Source organism: Gopherus evgoodei, chromosome 1, assembly GCF_007399415.2.
Source record: "Gopherus evgoodei ecotype Sinaloan lineage chromosome 1, rGopEvg1_v1.p, whole genome shotgun sequence".
Taxonomy (NCBI): Eukaryota; Metazoa; Chordata; order Testudines; family Testudinidae; genus Gopherus; species Gopherus evgoodei.
Genome location: NC_044322.1, coordinates 288,362,728 through 288,385,312, shown reverse-complemented (window position 1 = coordinate 288,385,312; position 22,585 = coordinate 288,362,728). Strand labels below are relative to the sequence as shown.

Genomic DNA, 22,585 nt, shown 5'->3' with positions numbered 1-22,585 from the left:
AGCACACTTTCCAGAATCCCTGGGAAATGCGAATCCATCGAGGTGGGGGAAATGTCTCTTTCAATCTGTTTGCCCCCACCCTCCAGCCCGTCTGTGTGTCTGTCTGAAATGAATCTGTCTGTCGAAAGTGGCCCTGGATCTCCCTCCAGTGTTGGGATTAGGTCTAGAGGGATCTGGGGTGGAGTTACACTGGTTGCCTATTTTCATATTCATTAGAAATGGGAGGTTGCGCAAGGAGCCCTGCTGAGCTTCAAGATATAAGAGCAACTTCGGGTTCCCCCTTTCAAGACAAGACAAGTCAAAGGCTCAGAGGCAAAGCAGCTCCCTGAGCTCTGGAGGTCTCTCTCCCTCTCCTCCCTCCCCTCACCCCAGCTCACAGTCCAGCCTCTGTCTAGGGAAGAGGCTCCCAAGCAGCTTTAGATGATTATGGATTTTCTGAGCGAAAAGTTTGCCCTGAAGAGCCAGCCGACTAAGAACAGTGACTTTTACATGGGAGCAGGAGGCACTTTGGAGCACGTTATGGAAACTTTGGACAATGAGTCCTTTTACAGCAAAACTTCAGCCAGTAAATGCGTGCAGGCCTTCAACCCTCTGCAAAGGGCTGAGCATCATGTGAGGCTCGAGAGGACATCTCCCTGCCGGGACAATAATGGTGAGTCTCCCCGTAGGACTATTTAGCGCTATTCTTAGCTCGCAGAGAGGGGAATCGGCGCGTTTCCCTTCCCAGGTTCACTCCTTTTATCCGAGGACAATAGAGGAAGATTTAACGGGTGCACGAAGCAACTAAAGTGCGGTGGATCCGGAGCACATTCCGGTGGAGGATCGGTCGCACGCTTTTTAACTGATCTTTTAAGCAAATATATTAAAGAGCCCCTTTCGTTAGGCTTCAGCCTCCCTTTCCTGCAGCACACAGGCGAAGCTTTCGCTTTGGGTTCTACCGCACCATAGTTTAAATGTTTCCGGAAGACACAGCCTAAACTCAAAACATTCAACTAGAACTAGAATCACAATCCGAACTGCAGTAAACAGCACTGACTTTCTCCTTCCTTCCCCCATTCAGAGAGTCCCACAGAATCCCCTAAAGGATTTCTAGCCAAAAAACAGTCGAGCCAAACAGAAATGTTGAACATTTTTAAACAGTTCTTTTCGTTACAAGATGCAGCTAAATTTGGAGATTTTATAATAGAAAATGTCTCTATGTTAACCGTTGACTGATGTGTAATGTGTACAGCGCACACGGTCAGATTTAGTCTCTTTTATATATAATTCAAGCTAGAATGTAATGATCATATATAGCGGTGTGCTGTTATATTATAGACACACACCTCGTATGTGTCTATAATCAGTGCATCTTTTAGCTTAAAGCGTGTTTGGTCTTTCTATCTTTTAGCTTAGACTGTCTTCTAATGTACTTAGAGACGAAATAGCTAAACTTGCAATAACATCTGGTGCGGTGTCTAGAAGCATTCTTAACCTAGCAACAAATGCTCTAGTGACTCAGATCTGGCTTGCTCTACAGTCTGTTAAACTGACTTTTAACAGCCAAAAAAAAAAGACCCACTACAGATTTCAAGCTACTACAGGGACATTTCTTAGTGGTAACTGTTTGGTAAAGTCTTCAGCTCCAATACAAAAGCCCTCCAAAGTCAAAATGTTATCAAAACAAACCATCTATCTTTTCTATCTTGTAACTGACCGAATACAAACCCCATCATTTCATTTCAAGACAGTTAAAGCACTTTCGCAATTCCAAGAGGATTTTTGTGTCTCCTTGTATACAGCACGTAACTTGCAAGTGCGGCTCTTTTAAAACAACAAACCAATAAATGTGAGATATTTATAACAAACCCATTTATTTTAACGAGGTTTCAGATCTGCCAAACACCTTACTGCAAATGTTGAGTACCAAAATAATTAAAGTATACGTAGTTTTCTAATATTTTATTCACTCTGTGGAAATAATTTTTTTCACTTCCCAAACTTTACATACAATGTATTTGGGTTATAGTTAATTATTATATTCTATATAATATTTTTATTGTGAACATTTCCAATCTTTTATTTCAGACTGGTCATTTAAAATATATTCTATTTATAATTTATTTCAAAAGCTGAAATTGAATAACACTTTTTCACATTTCTTTCAAATAGTTATTTGGACTAATAGTACTTTAGTACATTAGGGCAACTCACTTATAATTGTAATGTTTATATCACAGCTAATAAATTATAACACATATTTTTGATCATTTTGACTAAATTAATAAATATAGTTTATATTTCTGGAATCTAGGCAAAAGAAAATATGGTGCACTTTATTTTTATTTTTTTAATGAACAGTTTACAATTTTGACATTTTAATTCAATATTTTCTTCATATGTAGTTCAGCATTTATAAAAATAACACTAAAAGAAAAAAAACTTGGTCTAGTAGAAAGTTCCTATATATGGCTACAAATCAGCTAAGTACAATACGAGGATTAATAATATATCAAATTTGCTGTACTTCGTATATGTATTGAAAGATTTTTGGAGACAATTCTTTTTATGTGAGAAATCTTAAAGGGACCAATGGCAATCTTTTGCTCTTAAAAGTATCAAGAACAAGTGTGGTTTAGGAAAACTACAGCATATTGATTTACTGAGTGTGATTGTTTTTAATTAGCTTGCTTAATTTATGTTTGGTGTTTTATTGCATTATTAATCTGTGTATTGGAATCAGGTATGTAAAAAATTATGTTTGGTTAAAATCACCCTGAATGAACAGAGAAGCATCAATGGTTCTTAATGAAATTATGGAGCATGGCAGAGAACCACAAAACAAGCTCCAAATCATATGCCTGATGCCATCCTTTATAAAGTTTTACTGCAGTAGATGTTTCAATTTTCACTCTTGTCTGTGAGAGGAAAAAAAGGATCTTTCAAATCTTATAACATGTTGTATGAGTTATCCATGCAATGTGACATGTTTAGCAAAAATATCAAATGTTTTTTATTTCTTATTTAGAAACTAAAGACAATTATTTTAATGTTTATTGCTGTCAGTTAGTATTTACCAAAAGATAAATAGTTCCTGTAATACTAATACAAAATATATGAAATAAGTTCTTTTAACTTATTAATATTTTGCAGAACCCCCCTATATTTTGTAATCATAACAATCTTAATTGGAAACAGTTCCATCTCACAAATCCAAGAATATTTAAAAATCTGTTGGGTTTGTGCACAAGGTCAAATTTTAGTTTTACTCAATTGGGTGGTTCTTGATTAGTCAATTTACAAATATTTAATTTGTTCTATATAATTATTTTGATTTTTTCATAGAACTATGTTGGGGTTAGTTTAACTGCAACCTTAGTTTAAAATCACATTTTTCAGCAGCTTTTGTGCCATTTATTTTAAATCAAAATCTAGTTCACATTAGAATTCTGTGGCTATGCAACTCTAATCAGATTGTGTATACTGCCTATTATGTATTTTATTTGCAATATATAAGAAATAGGTAATTTACTTATGCAGATTTCTTTATCTTCACATCAAAAAAGTTCAAAGAATATTTTTAGATAACATATCTTTGCAAAAATTCTATAGGTATCAATAATGGCATCAATTTAAAAAAATTACAGGCTTCCTTGCCAATTGTATCACATTCCAACACATCATTGCATATAATCAACTTCCCTATGGAAGTTTTCTAAAAATTCTCAGCTCTAAAAGCCCATTTAATTGCTTATTTTCCCCTCCTATGTACAGTGAACTATGGGATTACTAAAGTAGAAGGACAGCCTCTTCACACAGAGCTGAATAGGCCCATGGACAATTGCAACAGTCTTAGGATGTCTCCAGTGAAAGGGATGCAGGAGAAGGGAGAACTGGATGAACTGGGAGATAAGTGTGACAGCAATGTCTCCAGCAGTAAGAAGAGACGACACAGGACGACCTTTACCAGTTTACAGCTGGAGGAACTGGAGAAAGTGTTCCAGAAAACACATTATCCTGATGTATATGTAAGAGAACAGCTAGCTCTGAGAACAGAGCTCACTGAGGCCAGAGTCCAGGTAGGTACCTAATTTAGACATCACACAGGACAATTTAAACATCCTGGAAACTGATCAACAGCACTTTAGGGGTTGTACAAAAATTCATAATGTTGCATGAAACACAATATATTTTGTTATGTTTTTCTATAAAGAGGAGCCAGTTCATTATATAGGAAAAATAACTTGTTAATATTTAAGTTTCACTGTCTGGGAAACTTGCATATAGGAGGAAAAATAGAAAGAAATATGGAGTTTCGGTCTCTGATAACCTCACTTCTCTGTCAAAATTTCAGGCAGCACATGAATATAGTGTTAATATGTAAAAGTTCCCAACAGTGTAATACAAAGTGTATAATAGTTTGGCAGTATCATCATACCAAATTGGACTGCAGTGGAAGCCAATTCTATTACTGAACACAAATTACAGATTTAAAGTAATCAAATTCCTTATATTTTGTTTCAAAGAGTAAACACTGACACAATATATATAGATAGTAAGGGCTTGATCCATTAATATCACTGGGAGTTGAGGCTGCTCAATACCTTGCAGGATTGCGACCTAGTTTCTTTCACTTATTGTATGATCAATTTTCAAGATTATTTTAATTTCTTAGGAACATTTATTGTTGAACAATTAATTAGCTAGCATTACATGTCATCATGCACATAACTGACTTAATACATCTGTATAATATTTGCATGTGTACATGTACAATGATGAGAAAAGGTGTTAAATGTGTAGAAAGGCTGACAAAAACTCTGAGATCTTTTGAATTTTACTTTCAAACGATGGGTTTAGCTGTCAACTATATACAGTGGTTGCATTATAAAAGTTCATTCTGTTTTTAGAGCTCTTACTGGTTTCATTGATAGTCCCTGTTTTTTACAGTTTAAGGAATATCAGGCCTGTTGAATATCCGGAACAGGGGTAACTTTTTTTAGTTTAATCACTTTACTTGTTAACAACTTCACAACCTGTAATTTATAAAGAAATAAAAGCCAGCTCACATGCACACTACTGAAAATTAAACAAAGATCACTTTTATAACTATTTAAATTACTTAACTTTTATAAAATAAATGGCATTTGCCTGTCTGTATTCAGCTGAGTGACATAGGCATTGTTGTCATCTGAAAACTGGGTCCAGATATTCCCTCTGTTTGCACCCATGCAATATCACTGAAGTGAAGAGAATTTAGCCTAGGGACTTTTAACTCTTTAATAAGCCCTGGAGAATCAGTCATCTTTTTAAATTTAGAGAGCTTTTGGGGAGTGACTTTTGGTCATTACTTTTTGCCACAAATCTCTGCTTAGATTTCAGACAGACACATATAAGCCATTAAGACCACAGTAGCTTTCTATTATTTCAGTTGTGTAATTTTGGGACCACTGGGGCTCACTTAGAATTAGGATGGAATAATGGGGTCCAAATTAATAGTTTCAGGTTGGGAAATTGATCATAATTTTTCACAGTTACATAAGCTTCTTGAAGTAAAAGTAGGACAACTGAAGAATTAACAGCACAAAGCACAGTATATCGGAATAATAGGCTTTCTGACAATATTTTTTTTCTATTTTGTTTACAAATAATTTTCCCTCACGTAGAAAATGACCAATATCTGCATTTCTGAGAAGCTAAATAAGAAAGGAATATGAAAGGAAATGGTGATCATGTTGATCCTGAGTAGCAACAGTATTCCATCATGGGATTAAGCAGTTTAAAGGGCCTTGCATCATTAGGGGCAAGCATCTGGCAATGTAAGGATAACAAGCAGCAGTTTTGCATTACTTTGTGTAGGCAAATGGTTACTTTATCTTTGCCAAGAGTCAGTTTCTAGTAAAGTGATGTAAACAGAAACATTCTGGGAGATTGTCAAAGAAGAAAAAAAGTGTGCTTTTTTTTTTTCTAGTTTAGTTACTATAAATTCAAACAAATTGTTTTATTTACTTTAGTGGAATGATCAGCTGGATACGCTACCCACATTTCTCTTCACCGCCATTTCATCAAGATCTAGTTTAATTTGTGTCCTGCGTACATGCAGAGAGAGCCAACCTGAACCTAATTTATCTAAGTTGTTCTCTTTCCTGCTGCATGTCAGTGCAGTAATTGGCACCCATTTTAAGGAGATTGTCAAGGTCTTTTTTCAATGAAAGAGCCTCATTACTAAATTCCCTTAGCATGTTCCTGGTGCCTCCTGTGGAGACAGCAGGAAAAAAATACTATATATATATATATATATATATATATATATATATATATATATATATATATATATATATATATATATATATATATATATATATATATATATATATATATATATTGCTGAGCCCCAGGCATGATAGATAATACAAATTTACCAACAAGGTTCATACAAAATATGCTCAACAGGTATTCTGTGCCTTGTTTTGATTTCTGGATACATTTTTCAAGACTGCCATATTAAATTTGCAGTAAGTAGTTAGAAATTAAACTGACCAATAGTATGCCCCTGCTGTTCAGACAATATCAAGGGAGTGTTAGAGTCCCAGAGGACCAGGCAAAAATCCCTAAGAATTAAAAGCACTAAAACCAACTAGAAAAATTTTCAAGTAACTCTCATTTTGATGTTATGTTTTAATGACAGGTGAGTCTTTAAATTATTTCCTCATCATGAGACTTTCTGCTCAGCCTAAAGAGAGCTCCATGCCCTATTCTAGAGTCTAATACCATATAACTTTATTTTTAATATTGTGGTATCCAGTATAATGAAGCATCCCTTAGTATACAGGTGAGTACCATCTTTTTTTTTCTATGTTTGTACAATGCCTAGCACAATGAGGTCATTGTCTGTGACTGGGGATCCTCAATACAACTAGTAATATTAGTTTTACTAACATGGTAACTTTATTAACAAGTATCAAAATGTATTTATCCATAACAGAACAATAAGGGCTTGACTGGGCAACGCTTATTTCTGTTGATGAACACTTTCAAATTAGCAGTCCCTTTGATTCTGTGAGCTGACTCTCATGAGCAAGTGTTCACCATCATGAGTCTGGATTGCACAATAGACCCCTCAGAATAGTAGTTTTGATTCAGCTTGTAGCAGGCTACGAAGGAGGCATATAAACTCTTCTAGGCACTTCAAACTAAACTTCCAAAATAGAGTGAAGCTTTAATTATACATCATAAGGTGAACTCCCATCTTTAGACGCCAGTCACAAGTTGCAACATGGTGGACTCATATTAGCCTCTCAGACAATACTGTGCTGCGTACAATATAAATACTCACAGAGTTAGATACATTAATGCCTTAATAACTAAGGGCCTAATCCAAGGGCCATTTAAATTAATCTTTCCATTGACTTCAGTGAGCATTTGATCAGATCCTAAGTGAACCTAGAAATGAAATTCCTTTCCTTCCCAGACCTCCAGTGTTCCAAACAGGACCCATCTCACAGTACCAGTAATATTTCTTTTCACTGAGCTGTTTCGTGCCTGCTGCCAGGACTATCCACTGGATCCTATTATAAAGAACAGCCTTTGCCCCATAACTGTTTATTGGCTGGTTGTGTCCCTTCCTTCAAGATCCTCTCCATTATACAGCAAAGCTCACTGATGCTGTTAGCCAGCTTCCTCCATCATTGTCTTATTGCTCCAGATAAAGTTTATATACCACCTCTTAACATAAAGAGTTTAGCCAATCATAACAATCTGTTAGCTGTATGAAATTAATAATAAGCGAAGGGACTTTTTAGGTGTGACTTGCTGCTATCTGAGTGGACTGCCCAAAATAATTGGGATATATAACGTCATGTTACCTTAAGTGCTGATCATTCTTTGTCTCTTTCCTTCAGTCAGTAGGGGAAAAATAGATTTCCTGTAAACACACCTCAAAGAGCCAGAATTCACTTCAATAGACCTTATAGCGAAAGAGTCTGGGGTTAGAGGGGGCAGTGAGCGTCCTCCTTTCAGCGAGAGAAGTTTCCTTTCGGAGAAGCATGAAAATTTTGGAAGTTGCCTTCCTAAGTCTTTTAGTTTCAGGAAAGACTTTTCAATAGCTTCTTGTGCTTGTTTTTTGCTTTTATGGTGTAGGTTTGGTTCCAAAATCGAAGAGCCAAATGGAGAAAAAGAGAACGCTATGGCCAGATCCAGCAAGCTAAAAGCCATTTTGCTGCGACCTATGATATATCTGTTCTACCACGGACTGACAGCTACCCACAGGTACAGCAAATAACATAGAACAACACCTTTGTTCCCCCCTCATGCCAATGCTTACATGTAAAAGTGCTCAAAAATAGTACAATTGTAGCATAATGAAAATATTCAGTCATTACCCTTCACTGAGACATTCGAGTCCATGTTGATTTTATTTCTGACTCTATTGATTTGATTTTCTTTTAACATTCTTCATTTTAAAATATCATTTCTGTATGACTTCATACATGCAAAGACCTAAAAAAAAAATAGCCAACAAGCGCACTACATTTGCACTTTAATTCCTGCACACTTTCACTTTTCAGTTTCTTTACCTTTGTTAACTAGTCAAATAAATATAACATTGTATATGGCATAACACTGTGTATGGCATAATATCTTTTGGGCTTTCTTTGGTGAGCCTTAGCCCTTCTTGAACAAAAGCACCATGAAACCATCAGTCTTAGCCAAGGCATCTGTTTTCCTTTACTCCCCCCCTGCCCTTCTAACCAGTTACAGTATATTTTCATTTCCGCTGACCATACTTTGTTTTTTACGCTGTTTATAAATGCCAAAAAACTTTGTATCCAACAGAGCTGCCATTATGACCAACACCTCAACTGTTTATATAGAATAATTAGCTTTCACAATACATTTACAGGTTGTTGGTTTTTTTAGATGAGAAAAGGCTTTTTATAAGATGTTGCATTTCTATTATGGTTTATTTTCCATAAGTTATGGAGGTTGATTTGTTCTTAAACAGTGGGCAATAACTTTGCTTTGTGCGTTTTTCTTTCTTTTCCTGCATGTATTTAATACATAGGGTCTATGTGTGTAATCTATATACATAGGCACAGGCACATGCACATGTGGGTGAAATCCTAGTTACACCGGGATATCAATGGATGTTGGGCCACTGAATATAATAGGCCCAGGATTTCACTTCTTGTACATATATATGATCACATACAAACTCCCCTACATAATCTATACTATATATTCATTAAAAAAAGAACACCAACAAGCATTAACAATGACGTCAGGAAATTCAGAATTGCAGTTGTCACTCTACTTTGTTAACAGACCTTTCATTACATGATCACTGGGCAGCTTGGCCCTGACTCTGTAACCATTTAAGCATGTGCATTAGTGTATACTCACAGGAGCAGTCCCATTGAAGTCAGTAAGACTGCTCAGAAGCATACAGTTTATGATTAAGTAATTTAAGGGTCAGACTGGGGGGAAAGAGAGGAGGGGGAAGAGATGATCAAACCCTTTTCACCTGTTATCGACTTCCTCCATTTATTTCTCTTCTCTTTCTCTGTCATACTGTTCCCATCCTCCTTGCTGTCTAACCCCTGTCCCATTCCTCCCTTTGCTCCTTGGCCCCTTTCTTTTAGGCTTGGAGCATCTCTATTTTTGTACTCACTCCTCTTCATGTTTTCCTTCTAATTTCCACTTCACAAAAAAAAAAGGCACCCTGAGCCACACCTGCCCCGTTCCCTCAATGCCAGTGTGTTCTTGTGCTACTAGGACTGCTGAATCTCTGTCAGCTCATCAGTTTACACTGACTTAGACAGACCTGAATGCATTTATGTTAAGCAATGAGGCTTCCAGAGCATTAGTATTATTTCATAGTATAGTAGCACATGAGGGCCCCAATGGACATCAGGGCCCCAGTGTATAAGGCATTGTACATACACATAAGAGATAGTCCTTGCCCCTAAGAGTTTATAATCTAAGTAGACAAGATGGACAATGAGTGAGGAGGGGGAACTGAAGCACAGAGATGTGAAGCGGTTTGCCGTAGATCATACAGGAGGTGAGTGGCAAGGTTGGGATTAGCATCCATATCTTGAGAACCTCAGTCCCTTGCACTATCCACTATACCATGCTGGCTCCCCTAAAGCATAGTTTCTTTCAGCACAGTCTCATTTGCAATCTTTCCTGACCAGCAGATTTCCGGTAATACCAGATCCTCGAACTATTCATACACCTCTCTGGGTTGCTCAGTGAGCAACTTAAAATGTGTGTGCTAAAAGTGTATATTTTAAAACTAACCATAGTTTAGTTATTTAAAATATTGTTAAATATAGATAATGTTTTATCCACATGATGTGATAATTGCTTGGCAGTTATTGCTAGTATTTATATTTAAATAAAGCTCTTTTGAGTTATAGGAGAATGCCAAAAGAAAAACTGAAGCCAATGAAAATGTCTGTTGTATACTTCCTGACTGGTCCAAAATGGCTGACCTGATTATTGTTTTTTTCATGAATCTTGTGAAAAATTCTTTCCCAGGCTTAGGTCATGTCTGCCAAGTTTCAGCCTGGAGGAAATTTTTATCACTAGGTTGAGTTATAAACTCCTAAAAATAGAGGTTTATATTAGAAATCCTGATAGCAGAACATTAAGTAAGTATTGCTACCTTACTGCTATATGTATTCTTTGCATATATACATATACACATCCACGCCTAAGCACACCCACATATATATAATAAGGCTGCCTACAAGAGAAAGCTGTACAGGCTTAATTTCAGTTGTTTTTTTAAACTGATTTTTAAACTCAGATGGGCTCTCTTGTTTAGGTTTAAAAGTGGTATTTTTCAGTTTCTCTTAAGGAGACTCCTAATCAACTTAAACTGATTGAAATAAGACTGGTTTAAACTGATATATGAGAGTCCCCACAGTTTTTGAACTGGTTTAACTAAGGCTATGTCTACTCTACAGCCTATGTCAGCAAACATATCATTTGGGGATAAGGACACTCCATCCCCCTAAATGACATAAATTATATCGGCATAAGTGTTTGTGTGCACAGCGCTATGTTGGTGGGAGAGCTTGTCCTGCAATGTAGCTTATGCCTCTTGTGTTTTTTTATGCTGATGGGTGAACTCTCTCCTGTGTCCTGTTGGTGTAGAGCATCTTCACCAGACACGCTGCAGCAGCTGGACCAGTACAGCTCTGCCTCTGTGCCGCTGCAGTGCTGTATGTATAGACAAGGCCTAAATCAATTTAAAATTGCTCCTTTAGTTAAACTGGTGCAATGTACTCATGAAGACAAGGCCTGAGGCTATGGCCTGGTCTACACCTAAAATTTAGGTCAACTTAACTACATTGCTCAGGGTTGTGAAAAATTTTGCGCTTTGAGCGTTGTAGTTAGGTTGACATAATCCCTCATGTAGACATGGCTAGGTTGCCAGAAGTATCCGTCTGTTGAACTAGCTACTGCCTCTCAAAGAGGTGGATTACCTATAGCAATGGAAAAACCCCTTCCATTGATGTAGGAAGCCTCCACACTATGGGCTATGGCAGCATAGCTGTGCTGCTGTGGGGGCTGTAGTGTAGACTTGGCCTATGAAACCTTCTACCAGAAGACATAGTAGCCACTAGAATCATTGCATTCAAACCTTTTCATTTGGCTTCTTTCCCGTCATAAGTGCTTCACACACACACAACACATACAACATTCTGTATAAACTACTCAAGCTATTTCTTCCACAGATAAGGAGGAAAGAGAGAAATTACTATTGTTATTTCTATTTTTAAATGGTTGGGAGACATTCTGGCACTATGATGATGGAATTATATAAGTGGTTAGACAGACGTAATATGCAACAGAGATATATGCTGCTGTTATATTAGAGATTGGTCAGGATTTAAATTTGTGATCTGCTTGCCTGCACTTGATACTGTTAATAAGGCCTCGTCTACACTTAGGTTGGCATAACTACGTCACTCAGGGGTTTGAAAAAATCCATGTAAAATCCATGAAAAATGGCACAGCTAAACCAACCTAAGTTGGTGTGTAAATTGTGCTAAGTTGACATAAAAACACCTCTCGGGGAGATGGATTACCTACGCCAATAGGAGAACCCCTCCCATCAACGTAGGGGGTGTCTACCCTGAAGCGCTACAGTGGCACAGCTGGAGCGATGCAGCTGTGCCACTGTAGCATTACGTGTAGACAAGATCTAAATTACATTAATGTAATTGAGTAGAGGCTGCAATCACAGTGCCATTAAGTAGAGTGAGTGCCATTATCACAGCACTCCTAGTGGTACCACAACTAGAACAATAAATAATGATACAAAGTAAACTGATCAGCCATTTCATTTTCCCTAAAGGAACCCTCTCGAGCACTATTATTCTGACACTGACGTCTCTGAAGATCAGGGCATGCTCTGCCATGCATGCAGATAAGAAGGTTGTCTGGGAGTGGAGGAACACACATAATTAGATTGGGTGATAAAGTTGTGAAACCCTTCTTACACTGATGTGCACTTACCAACCTTTGATTTTGCCTGTGAAAAGTACATAGGGACTGGGGAAGATGGAATCTTTCTCCTTCCTCCAACATGAATTTAGGGACACTGGGGCATCTGTTGCACTGACTGCTGTGTGGCATGAGGATCAGCGGCCAATGTGGTTCTTTGCTCTGCATTATATGATTTGCAGCCTGCAGATCTCTGCTCTGAATTCATGTCTGAGTTGTATTCCAAACACACACAGCCCACCTGAATTCCAGCAAAGATAGATACTCAGTAGCATCCTTCTGGAGCAAAACAGAGGGTGTGAAGACCCCCCTGCTCTGCTTTTCCACTGCATACCTGACCCCCACCCCACAGTAACAATATGATATTTTTGATGCATTTGGAGCCTTATGTGAACTATATAAAGGATTTCTTCCTAAGTGAGTAAAGAATCTTTTCAACCTATTTTGGATGGAAGATTATCTCTGAATTATCTATTATTCAGCCCAACCATGCTAGTAAGTTACTCTTCTTAATCTTTAATATAGTAATAGACAATGTACTTTTGATATTTTTATAGACCATAATTATTTGTTCTGTCTAATTCAGTTTGATCTATTTTGCAGTATGTTGACTGTTGACACAAGTTGTGGTGCAAAATGATTGCTCTGCAGGTTGAAAAAATAACCGGAAGCCCCAATATCATTCAAATTCTTCTCTTGTGTCTGCACACTCAGATCTCCCCTTGACAGTAATGGGAGCAACCAGCATACAGGTGTGGGCACTTCAAGTAGCATTTGGGACACAAGTCCTTGCAGTTCAGCTGTACTTCAGGCTTGTGGTCAAGCATATTGTATGACAAAATAGTCATGGAAAAATTAAGGTAAAATAGTAAAAAGTAGAGTTTGTTGAAATTTTCTCAAAAGTAGATGTTATCATTATCTCCCCCAACAAATCATCAGGTTTTTTTAAAGCCAGCTGTAGGATGAGTTGAAATTTTCCAAATTTTGAATTTTTGACAAAGGTTTGTGTGGAAAATTTGATTTTGGATGGAAAACCAACACATATGTTGTTTTATGACCTGCTCTAGTAGCAGCTTTTGGCCTCATTAGAGGATTAATTTATGCAGCACATTAGGGCTCAGATCATTTTAAAAGAGTGTAATAAAAATATACCATTGGCTAGAATTTGAGAGGCTAAAAGTGCTGTCCCTGGTGTTGAAAAAGTGACCTCAGTAACACTCTGACACTAGAAATCATTATACAGATTTTGCCTTTAAGGCACAGCGCTGTGATAGGGAGAAGAGGATGCAGTCAGTCCTTGGAAGCATTGTGCTAAAGGCAGGAAGAAAAACTTCAGGGCTCTGAGAGTGCACAGCCCTGCTAGCCCCATTCCAGAATACAGTATGTGCTTCCCACCCCATTACATGGAGCCAGTTTCGGAGGGTGGTGAGAAGAGGGAGACATTGCTCCATGTCCTTCGGAGAGGCTGGTGCCACTGTCTGTGCTAAACTTCAATAGTCTTTGTGCTCAGGTACTAGGTTGCAAATGGACCAAGGCTGGGACACAGTTGCATCTTCTTATTCTCCATGAAGAGTTATAATCTGACTCTTGATTCCACATTATTCATGTTCAGTACTTAGACTAATAGTTTTACACTGTATACCTTAAATATAATCCATAGGTATTATCTCTATAAATGCAAGAAGACCAATAAATAAATAATTGTATTCAATCACATCCTTTACAAACAGAGATATATAGAGAGGGATATCTTCCCTCCACCCGCCCCACACTCTCTCGCTACCACACCCCTGCTTCCCTTCTTGTTTGTTCTTTGCTGTTGCTACACTGTTACCTCTGATGGATTCTTGTTGTTTTTCCTAAGCTGACTGCTCTTCTGTCACTGAGACTCTGGGATTCCTTTTCTCCGGAGCCACAGCATCTCCTTTGAAATGCAGCTGGAGTTGGAAATGGAGGCATGTCTGAGGCACTGGCTGCAGTTGATTTTCAGGAAATTCCGACCCACAGCAAGTGGGAATCCCAAAAAGAGAGCAGGGGCTTCAAAAGAAGTGAGAAGCTGTGGGGGTCCAAAAGAGAGAATGTGCGGAGAGTAGATGGCAACTTCTTAAAAACAGAGAGTGGAAGAAGTACAAGGGCTTGTCCCCTACCTTGGACTGGCAAACACACTCAGACAGGCTAAGTTAGATGATGTGTATTTATTTATCCTATGACTACCTAGTCAGCAACAGAAAACCTTAAGGTCCCATATTCTATTTAGCAACTCAGGGATGTAAGAAATTATATAAATATGCACATGCTGTTTATTAATCCCGTGAATCATAATTCCAATTTCATTGTAATGGATAACTCCCATTAACAATAATCAGAGTTATTGGCTCAAATTAAATCCCTCATGTGGTTTATATTATACACCACATGTTATATGACTTTAACTATAGGCTAAATATAACTGGCAGATAATCGCAGTAGCTGACTAACAGTGACTGTTACTTAGTGCTAATTCTGTTGACCAGTGCCAATTAGAATCATAGAATCATAGAATATTAGGGTCATCTAGTCCAACCCCCTGCTCAAAGCAGGACCAACAGCAACTAAATCATCCCAGCCAGGGCTTTTGAAGACAGGCTTTAAAAACCTCTAAGGATGTAGATTCCACCATCTCCCTGCGTAACCCATTCCAGTGCTGTTCTAGACAGTGTCATACAACATATACAATTTTCTTTTCAAGCCCATAAAAGCACCATGCTCACTTACCCAATTAATACTTAGAAATACTTGGTCCTTGGTGTCTCAACATTTCCTCTCTCATTATTTGCTGAATCCTTAGTCCCTTAAACTTTTTTGGGGAAAGTGAACCTAGAGTTTAGTTACAAGGGTACTCAATGGTGTGAGGTGGGATTTTCCCCTTTAACAGTGCTCTCCAAGAGTATGAAATATGGCCTTTGACCATATCATAGCAGTGAATCATGCCTTTCTTTTCACTTTTGGCTCTGAGAGTTATGTGGGTTACAGTACATCTGGGATTTACACTATACAAGAAATAAAGAATGATGATCTTTTGAATACTAGGCCATTTTAGTTTGGCCAAGCTGTGGTAGACACAGGAACAAGGGGTGGGAAGCTGCCTTTCTGCTTTCTTGATCCTGGGCCTAAGCAGGGGCTGAATTGACCTGTGGTGTAGTTTAGAGCAGCAAGATTAACCTGGCTAAACCAGTTCCATAGGAACTTGTTGCCAGCCTGGGATTGCCAAAATGCAGTAGCAGTCCAGGAATGTCATCTACATTGGGGAGAAGGACAGGGAGAGTAGGTGGCATAGAACTAACAACCCTGACTTTTTGCCATATGGGCATTCCCTGTACCTCAGGGGAATCCCCCACTATCCTGCATAATTCAGCAGCACAAAAGGAACAGACCCAGTGGGTAGGATCTGGCTCATTACTGTATTATTATTATTATTATTATTATTATTATTATTATTATTATTATTATTATTATTAATTAACATCTCAGTGGCCCATTATGCTGGGCACTGAAAAAAACAACACATTAGTAAGAGACAAAGACCTTCTTCCTCATAGACCTTACAGTCTGAATAGACGAGATAGAGGAAGTGTAGTAGACTTTAAAGATGAGCAATTCAGCTACAAGGCGTTGATTTGTTCAAAGGTTACACAACAAAATCTGTGATTTGAACCCAAAGAAGTATGGAATTTTTACATGGAAAAACAATCAGAATACTGATTACTTTCATTAACTTCATACGTCAGTTCTGTCAAGTAAAAGGTCTATTCTAAGGAAGTGACATCATAACTATGATGACAACTATGACTTTCCTAGTGATGTTGATGTCACAGCCACAAAATCTGACTCTTTTTTTTTCCAGCTGGTGATGTATAAATATATATAAAACATGGTAGGTAAATATATTCAAGGGTTCTGGTGATTTCATGGTAACCACAAGTGCAAATCTCAAGCTGTCTGTGATGTTAACAGAAACCAGAGATGTACAGTATGTATAGCCTTATTCACAGCCTCCCTGAATTGCCTTTTATATAGTACATGGATCACACAAGATTTTAAGAGGAAAAATATTTTCTTTAAATTCATGTGCACAGTGTCCCCTTTCCCTCCTGTCTACATCTGCTATGTACACTATACAAGAAGCACTGATCATTTCTATTTATTGTAAAGCATTGCTCTGTTTATATTTAATTCTGGGATATATTTTGCACTTAGAATTTCACTTTGAGACAGTTATGGAATACCTTTTTGCTAAATAGTGGAACTGTGATATCAAACATGATTCAAGCACTTAAAGTGAAGGCTGAATAATTTTCATGTCCAATAATAAAAGAACAAAAAAATGACCTGGGGAATAGGATGATAAAGCAGACTTGATACATACACTTGACAAGTGCAGCTGCCCCATGAGACAAGCTGTAAGCATCTTCCAGGATCTTGTTAGGCTTTTCAAATTCAGGCTAGTAGTTAAGATTCCTTCCTCCGATGAAAGAATCTGTGGGACCACTTTGTAATCTTTAAGAATCAATCATTTGTTCATTTTTTTGATGTGGCATAGATCTATTTGAGCATTATGGGCTGATTTCTTCCCTCACTTACACCTGTACAACCTCAAATTGAAAGGGGCGCGTTTAGGATAAAAATATCATGAAAACTTGTGGTACTGTATTTATAGTATGCCAAACACAGAGGTAGCAGAAATCTCACAGGTACTGAACTTGTGATACTTCCAGACCGCACAAGTTTATAGGAACATCTAAACTTAACCTCTGAAGCGTCTGAAGTCCACTCATCATCACAGTAGTAGACATACCACTGGACAAAGGTCCACTTGTCTGTTTTACCCATTTAAAGCAATTTTCAGGAAAAATTATTCCAGTAATCATACCTCTGCAGCCCATGGAATTGCAGAATTTGCCCTGATTTTTTTAAAGAACATTGGGCAAGACAGATAAAATGAGATTTTGTCTAATGTATGTCAACTGTGGGAATGATGGGGAAATTTCAAAAGGTTGCAAGGTTCAGATTGGATACTTATGGGCTGGAAACATCACAAAATCATCTTTTTTTGTGAAATTTCCTCTACATTTGAATATCATTCAAACTGGAAACACAGTACTGCAAGAATAGCTTCATGAGATTGTAGTTTAGGGGATCATGCACTATTTCTAAGAGCTTTCAGAAGTATAATAGCTTATGTTTGGAACAGCCACCATATTTGTTCTGCTGGCAGGTAGCCTGTAAAATTGCACACAGAGCATTAGTGCATAATTAGTTTTCTGTCACCTTTGTAGGCACAGTGGGACAGATCCTCAGCTAGCATAAACTGGCAAAGCTTTGAATGGAGCTATGCTAATTTACACTAGCAGATGATCTGGCTCATAAGCTCTGTGTCTAATGACACTTAGGTCATTGGTTGTCATAGAGTCTGAGCATATGAGATGCTGAACATCCTGAGCATCTTGGAAGATTGGGCCCCCAAAAAGGAATGGGGAATGATTCATTACTGTCAGTAAGTTATTGTCTAACTAGGAGTTTATAAGGCAGATTTGTTTCTGTGGAATGTGAATGATCATAAAGAAAGCCAGAGTTAGCACAAGCTCTAGAAAGACAAAACTGTTTTCTATGGATGGATAACATAGGCTTGAAAGAGAGGCTGTGGAATTCCTGTCACTGAAGGTTTTTAAGAACAGGTTGGACAACCACCTGTCAGGAATGGTCAAGGTTTAAACAGTCCTGACTCAGCGCAGGACTAGATGACATCTCACCCTTCCAGCCTTACATTTCTATCAAGATAATCCTGGAAGCTCAAATCCCATGAGACTCCTGGGCAGTTATTAGGCCTCCAAATCTGTAAAAACGTTAACAGGTTTGGTGGTGCCTCCAGTCTCTATCAGTTTTAAAAGGCTCTAAGGGACTTTACAAATCCTGTAAACCTTAAGACTCATTGGGGCCCTCTCCAACCTTCATCCTCCCCTAGAGTTATTGCAGGGAGTGTTCTACCCTTCATCTCTACAGGCTTCATGAGACTTGCTGATAGTCTCTTCCTCCTCAACCTATTCCCTGCAGGGCTTTGTATCCTCATCAGGGCCTGCATTTTGCAGCCTTAGGACATTCATGGACCCTGTTTCTTGAGCCTTAAGAAGGATATCCATGACCCTCCCTATGAACCTTAGAAATAGCTAGTGGAAAGCCACTTACTAGCCTTGGCACTGACCCACACGTCTGCCTCAGACATAGCAGGTTCCGTAGCCCCCCGGGAGCTGAAATTGGCTTCCCTGATCTCTGAGGAGCAAAAGTAGTCTTGTCAGCTTATGACAAGTTAAAATAGACTAAACTGGTCCTTTGGGGAATAACAAGCCCCATGTAGGGGTAGGGTAGGCCTCCTATGGGCCTGATGTTTCTGTGAGGTCGGGATCCTCCAAAAGCAGGAAGTGGAAGGGGACTGACAAGCCTCCTAAGGGTAACTGGGTGTCTTTCCTTCCGTTGATCTCAGGAGGCCCACAGGAAGGAAGAATTATCCCTGATCTCTCTCTGCCCCCAAGCACTTTGCTCTCTCCATCTCTTGTCCTCCCCCCTACCCCCACCCCTCCCAGCAGACCACCTGAGTTAAGTAGGAGCAGATCTTTAGGAGGGTGTATGTGTGTGTGTGTGTGTGTGAAAGAGAGAGAGAGAGAGAGAGAGCGAGAGAGAGCAGGAGCATCAAAATGGGTGTGATTTGCCCCTTGTTTGCCAGATGTTCTGCAGGACGCCCAGGAAAGAACATTTCCACTTGGCTGCCTCTTTCGACTCCTAGCACTGTTTCTGGAGCTGCCAAGGATCCAAAATTAGCTTGTCAGCTCCCGAAGACCCATGGTAACATTATAATTTAAAATATTAACTTATAAAATATGAGTTTAATTACCTCATCTTTATATCTGCACACTAGATCTCAACTAGACGAGTTTAGTGAACCATAATTTATCTCTGTCCTTCTGGTTGGTGGTTTGTGTGTGTGTTTGCTGTGAAGGAAAAGAGGAAAAAAAATCAGAAACATTTTTTAATTTGGGAGTGCAACATTTTTTTTTGGTGGGATGTCCTAATTCATTAACCCGTTTCCCAACTGATGGCAAATTTGATAGGAAAAATGGGGGAACTCACTTTGTGACCTATGGAGCAATTTGTGACACTCCAAAATAGCACCATAAATGTGTATAGCACTTAACAAGCACACAAAAAGATACAGGCCGTATCCCAATTTGCTTGCAATCTAAAGTCAGCATGAAAATGTACAAACACATTTTTAAAGGTGTGGGGGAAACCACAGGAAATGAAAAGAGCATGATATAGTTCTTGGCAGAGCATTTTCCCCATAGTGAATGAGAGGGGAAAGTTGTCTTTATCGTGGATTTATTGTTGTTTCAGTAAAGTTTAAAACAGGACTACATTAACATGCATTAGAAAACTTTTAGTGTGTATCAGCAGTGTCCACGTTGAGCCTGTTAGTGCATGATATGCTAGTGTAGACTAAATTTTACTCCCCTCTGGTGAGACCTAAAGCTCTGTGTAGAAAAGCCCTAATTGTATAAGGAGAGACTTGTATGAAGAAAGGGGGATTGTAAGATCAAGTCACCCATTCATGCATAAGGTGGCCACATGATGGGAGGAGCCAAGTAGAGAATGGAGAAGACAAAAAAGAAGGGTTGAATGTGAGTCTTGGTTGGAGCAAAGTGCACAGATAAGGCAGTAAAAATATACACAATCTGAGATGGAGGCAGAAGTTGTGCTGAGCCTTGAAAATCCTTGTAAACCACCATCTAGCAAATAACAAATATATGAAAAATATATATTCATAAATTATATAAATATATACACTGAAGACAGGAGAAACCAGTGGTACTTTATGTTTAAAAAATTAGGCTTTAGGTGAGTGCCAAGCACAAAAGGCATAAGACAGCAAACCCTACACACGCGGTTACTCCAGATCTGCAGCAGACATTGCCGGTAACCACAAAGTTTGTCTCCTAGTCTGTCATGCAAGGTTTTCCAACAAAAATGCCACACTGTATAGCCAGTTAAGGCAGAGAGCTGGAAAAAAGGTTCATGGGTGTAATTTTGTTTTAAAACATCATGAAAAAGACGGTTTTAACTAAAAACCATCTTTGAAACCACTTTAGAAAGGAGCCATGAATGTGTTATGACTCATGTCTCTATCTTCTGGATTCATTTGTTTTAAAGTAACTAACTATATAAAGCAATCCAAGATGCTGAAATTTCATATTTTATAGTCAAGCACTTGAGAAAATTATCTGTTCAGTTCAAAGTTTGGTATTTTTATCTTTAAATACTTACTTAAAAACTGTCCATTGCCATGATGCATATACAAAACATTACAACAGTTAGGTGACTGATGTGCTGAGACCACTATGAACCATGATGACCAATATTGGCTCATTGTTTCCTTGTACTCCCCCATCTGTCTGTATCCATCTGTTACTTGTCTTATACTTAAATTGTAAACTCTTTGAGCTTTGTGTTCTGTGTTTGTACAATGACTAGCATAATAGGGTCCAGTTTATAGCAATACAAATAAATAATAATAATAAAACAAAGTGCAAATTTTCAACAATCAAAAGCTTTTATAATGACAATGATATTTTCACTTCTAGAGCCCCTTTCTTCTGAAGTCATTTGGAGGCTTCCATTGACTATAACGGGCATTAGACTGGGTTCTTTATCTCCGTCAGAAGATGGATATATTTAAGTTCAGTGTGCCAAGTGAATCACTGGCAGAGCAGAGAAAGGGTTCCGCAGTCCTAGCTCCCTGGCATATGATCTAATATGCTGTATCTTCACTGTATTTTTGAATGAAATTGTATAGCACTAGTAGGGTAGTTTCTAATATTATACAGAGGAATTAGTGAGGGACACCAAAGAAAGAAGAAAAAACATAAAAAAAATCTAAATGTAGTCTTATTTTATCTGTTCCAGATTCAGAACAATCTGTGGGCAGGAAATGCAGCTAGCAGCTCGATGGTCACTTCCTGCATGCTACCGCGTGACACTTCCTCCTGTATGACACCTTATTCCCACTCACCCCGGACAGATTCTGGCTACACAGGCTTTTCAAACCACCAGAACCAATTCAGCCATGTGCCCCTCAACAACTTTTTCACTGACTCTTTACTTTCTGGGGCTACCAACGGACATGCATTTGAAACCAAGCCAGAATTTGAAAGGAGGTCCTCCAGTATTGCAGTTCTACGAATGAAAGCCAAGGAGCATGCTGCAAACATTTCCTGGGCCATGTAATATCTTAGTACACTTTCTTTTTTTTTTAAGTAGCAAACTAAAAACATTCTTATTTCCCATATTTAAAGGACACAACAATAAGCTGCTGTGTTTGGAAATGCTAGAGGTCAGGATATACATTGAAGCCTGCTTAAATAAATATCCTATATTATTTAACAATAAAACTAAAGGATAAACCTGAATAGATTTACCAATCTCAACCATCTCTGTTTTTTTGTTTTTTATATTTTATATTAAAACATGTTTTATTGTACCAGTTGATGAAATATGATTATAAAATCTGCAAAAAGAATAAACCTATTAAACAAATACATCGGCTATATTTTGATATATGTCAGTGCTACGTACAAAAGGAATTCCTTATGGAATGAATACCTGAAAAAGGAGGAAGTCTGGTGAGGAAAATACATTTGTCAAATCAAGGCTGTGAGGTAAATCTTTAAGCACATTGTGTGGGGTGTTAAGCATATGATTCTCAGTATTGTAAATAAATGTTGTAGGTCTAACTCTGTGAGCACTCCGCTGCTGCTGCTTTGGGCCTGCTCCATTATTCTGCTACACCCATGTATTGAGTTCAATGGAGTTATACCCTTATAAAACTGGTGTAATGGAATGGTGAGTTTGCTCCTTTACTCATATAGACTTGAGTCGGCTCTCATTGAGTTTAATGAGAAATTTGCCATGGGTTTCACTGAGAGCAGAAGTCAATGGCAAAACTCTCACTGAGTTCCGTGGCTGCAGGATTGGGCTCTATATGCTCGCTGCATATTACAAA

General features: G+C 38.2%; 1 protein-coding gene across 1 annotated transcript; it reads left to right on the top strand.

Annotated features, from left to right (window-relative positions):
• Positions 1-317: 317 nt before the first annotated feature.
• On the top strand, positions 318-21,810 carry ALX1 (ALX homeobox 1). Its single transcript, XM_030554006.1, has 4 exons — positions 318-652; positions 3,754-4,058; positions 8,119-8,247; positions 21,490-21,810. The coding sequence occupies exons 1-4, from the start codon at positions 421-423 to the stop codon at positions 21,808-21,810; spliced, it is 987 nt and encodes a 328-aa protein (XP_030409866.1). The 5' UTR covers positions 318-420.
• Positions 21,811-22,585: the final 775 nt, after the last annotated feature.

Excerpts from the sequence above, each read along its gene's own strand:
- ALX1 (XM_030554006.1), top strand. The coding sequence starts at position 421 with ATGATTATGGATTTTCTGAGCGAAAAGTTTGCCCTGAAGAGCCAGCCG. Across the intron at positions 4,059-8,118 it reads TCACTGAGGCCAGAGTCCAG|GTTTGGTTCCAAAATCGAAG; the intron begins GTAGGTACCTAA and ends TTTATGGTGTAG. Across the intron at positions 8,248-21,489 it reads GGACTGACAGCTACCCACAG|ATTCAGAACAATCTGTGGGC; the intron begins GTACAGCAAATA and ends TATCTGTTCCAG.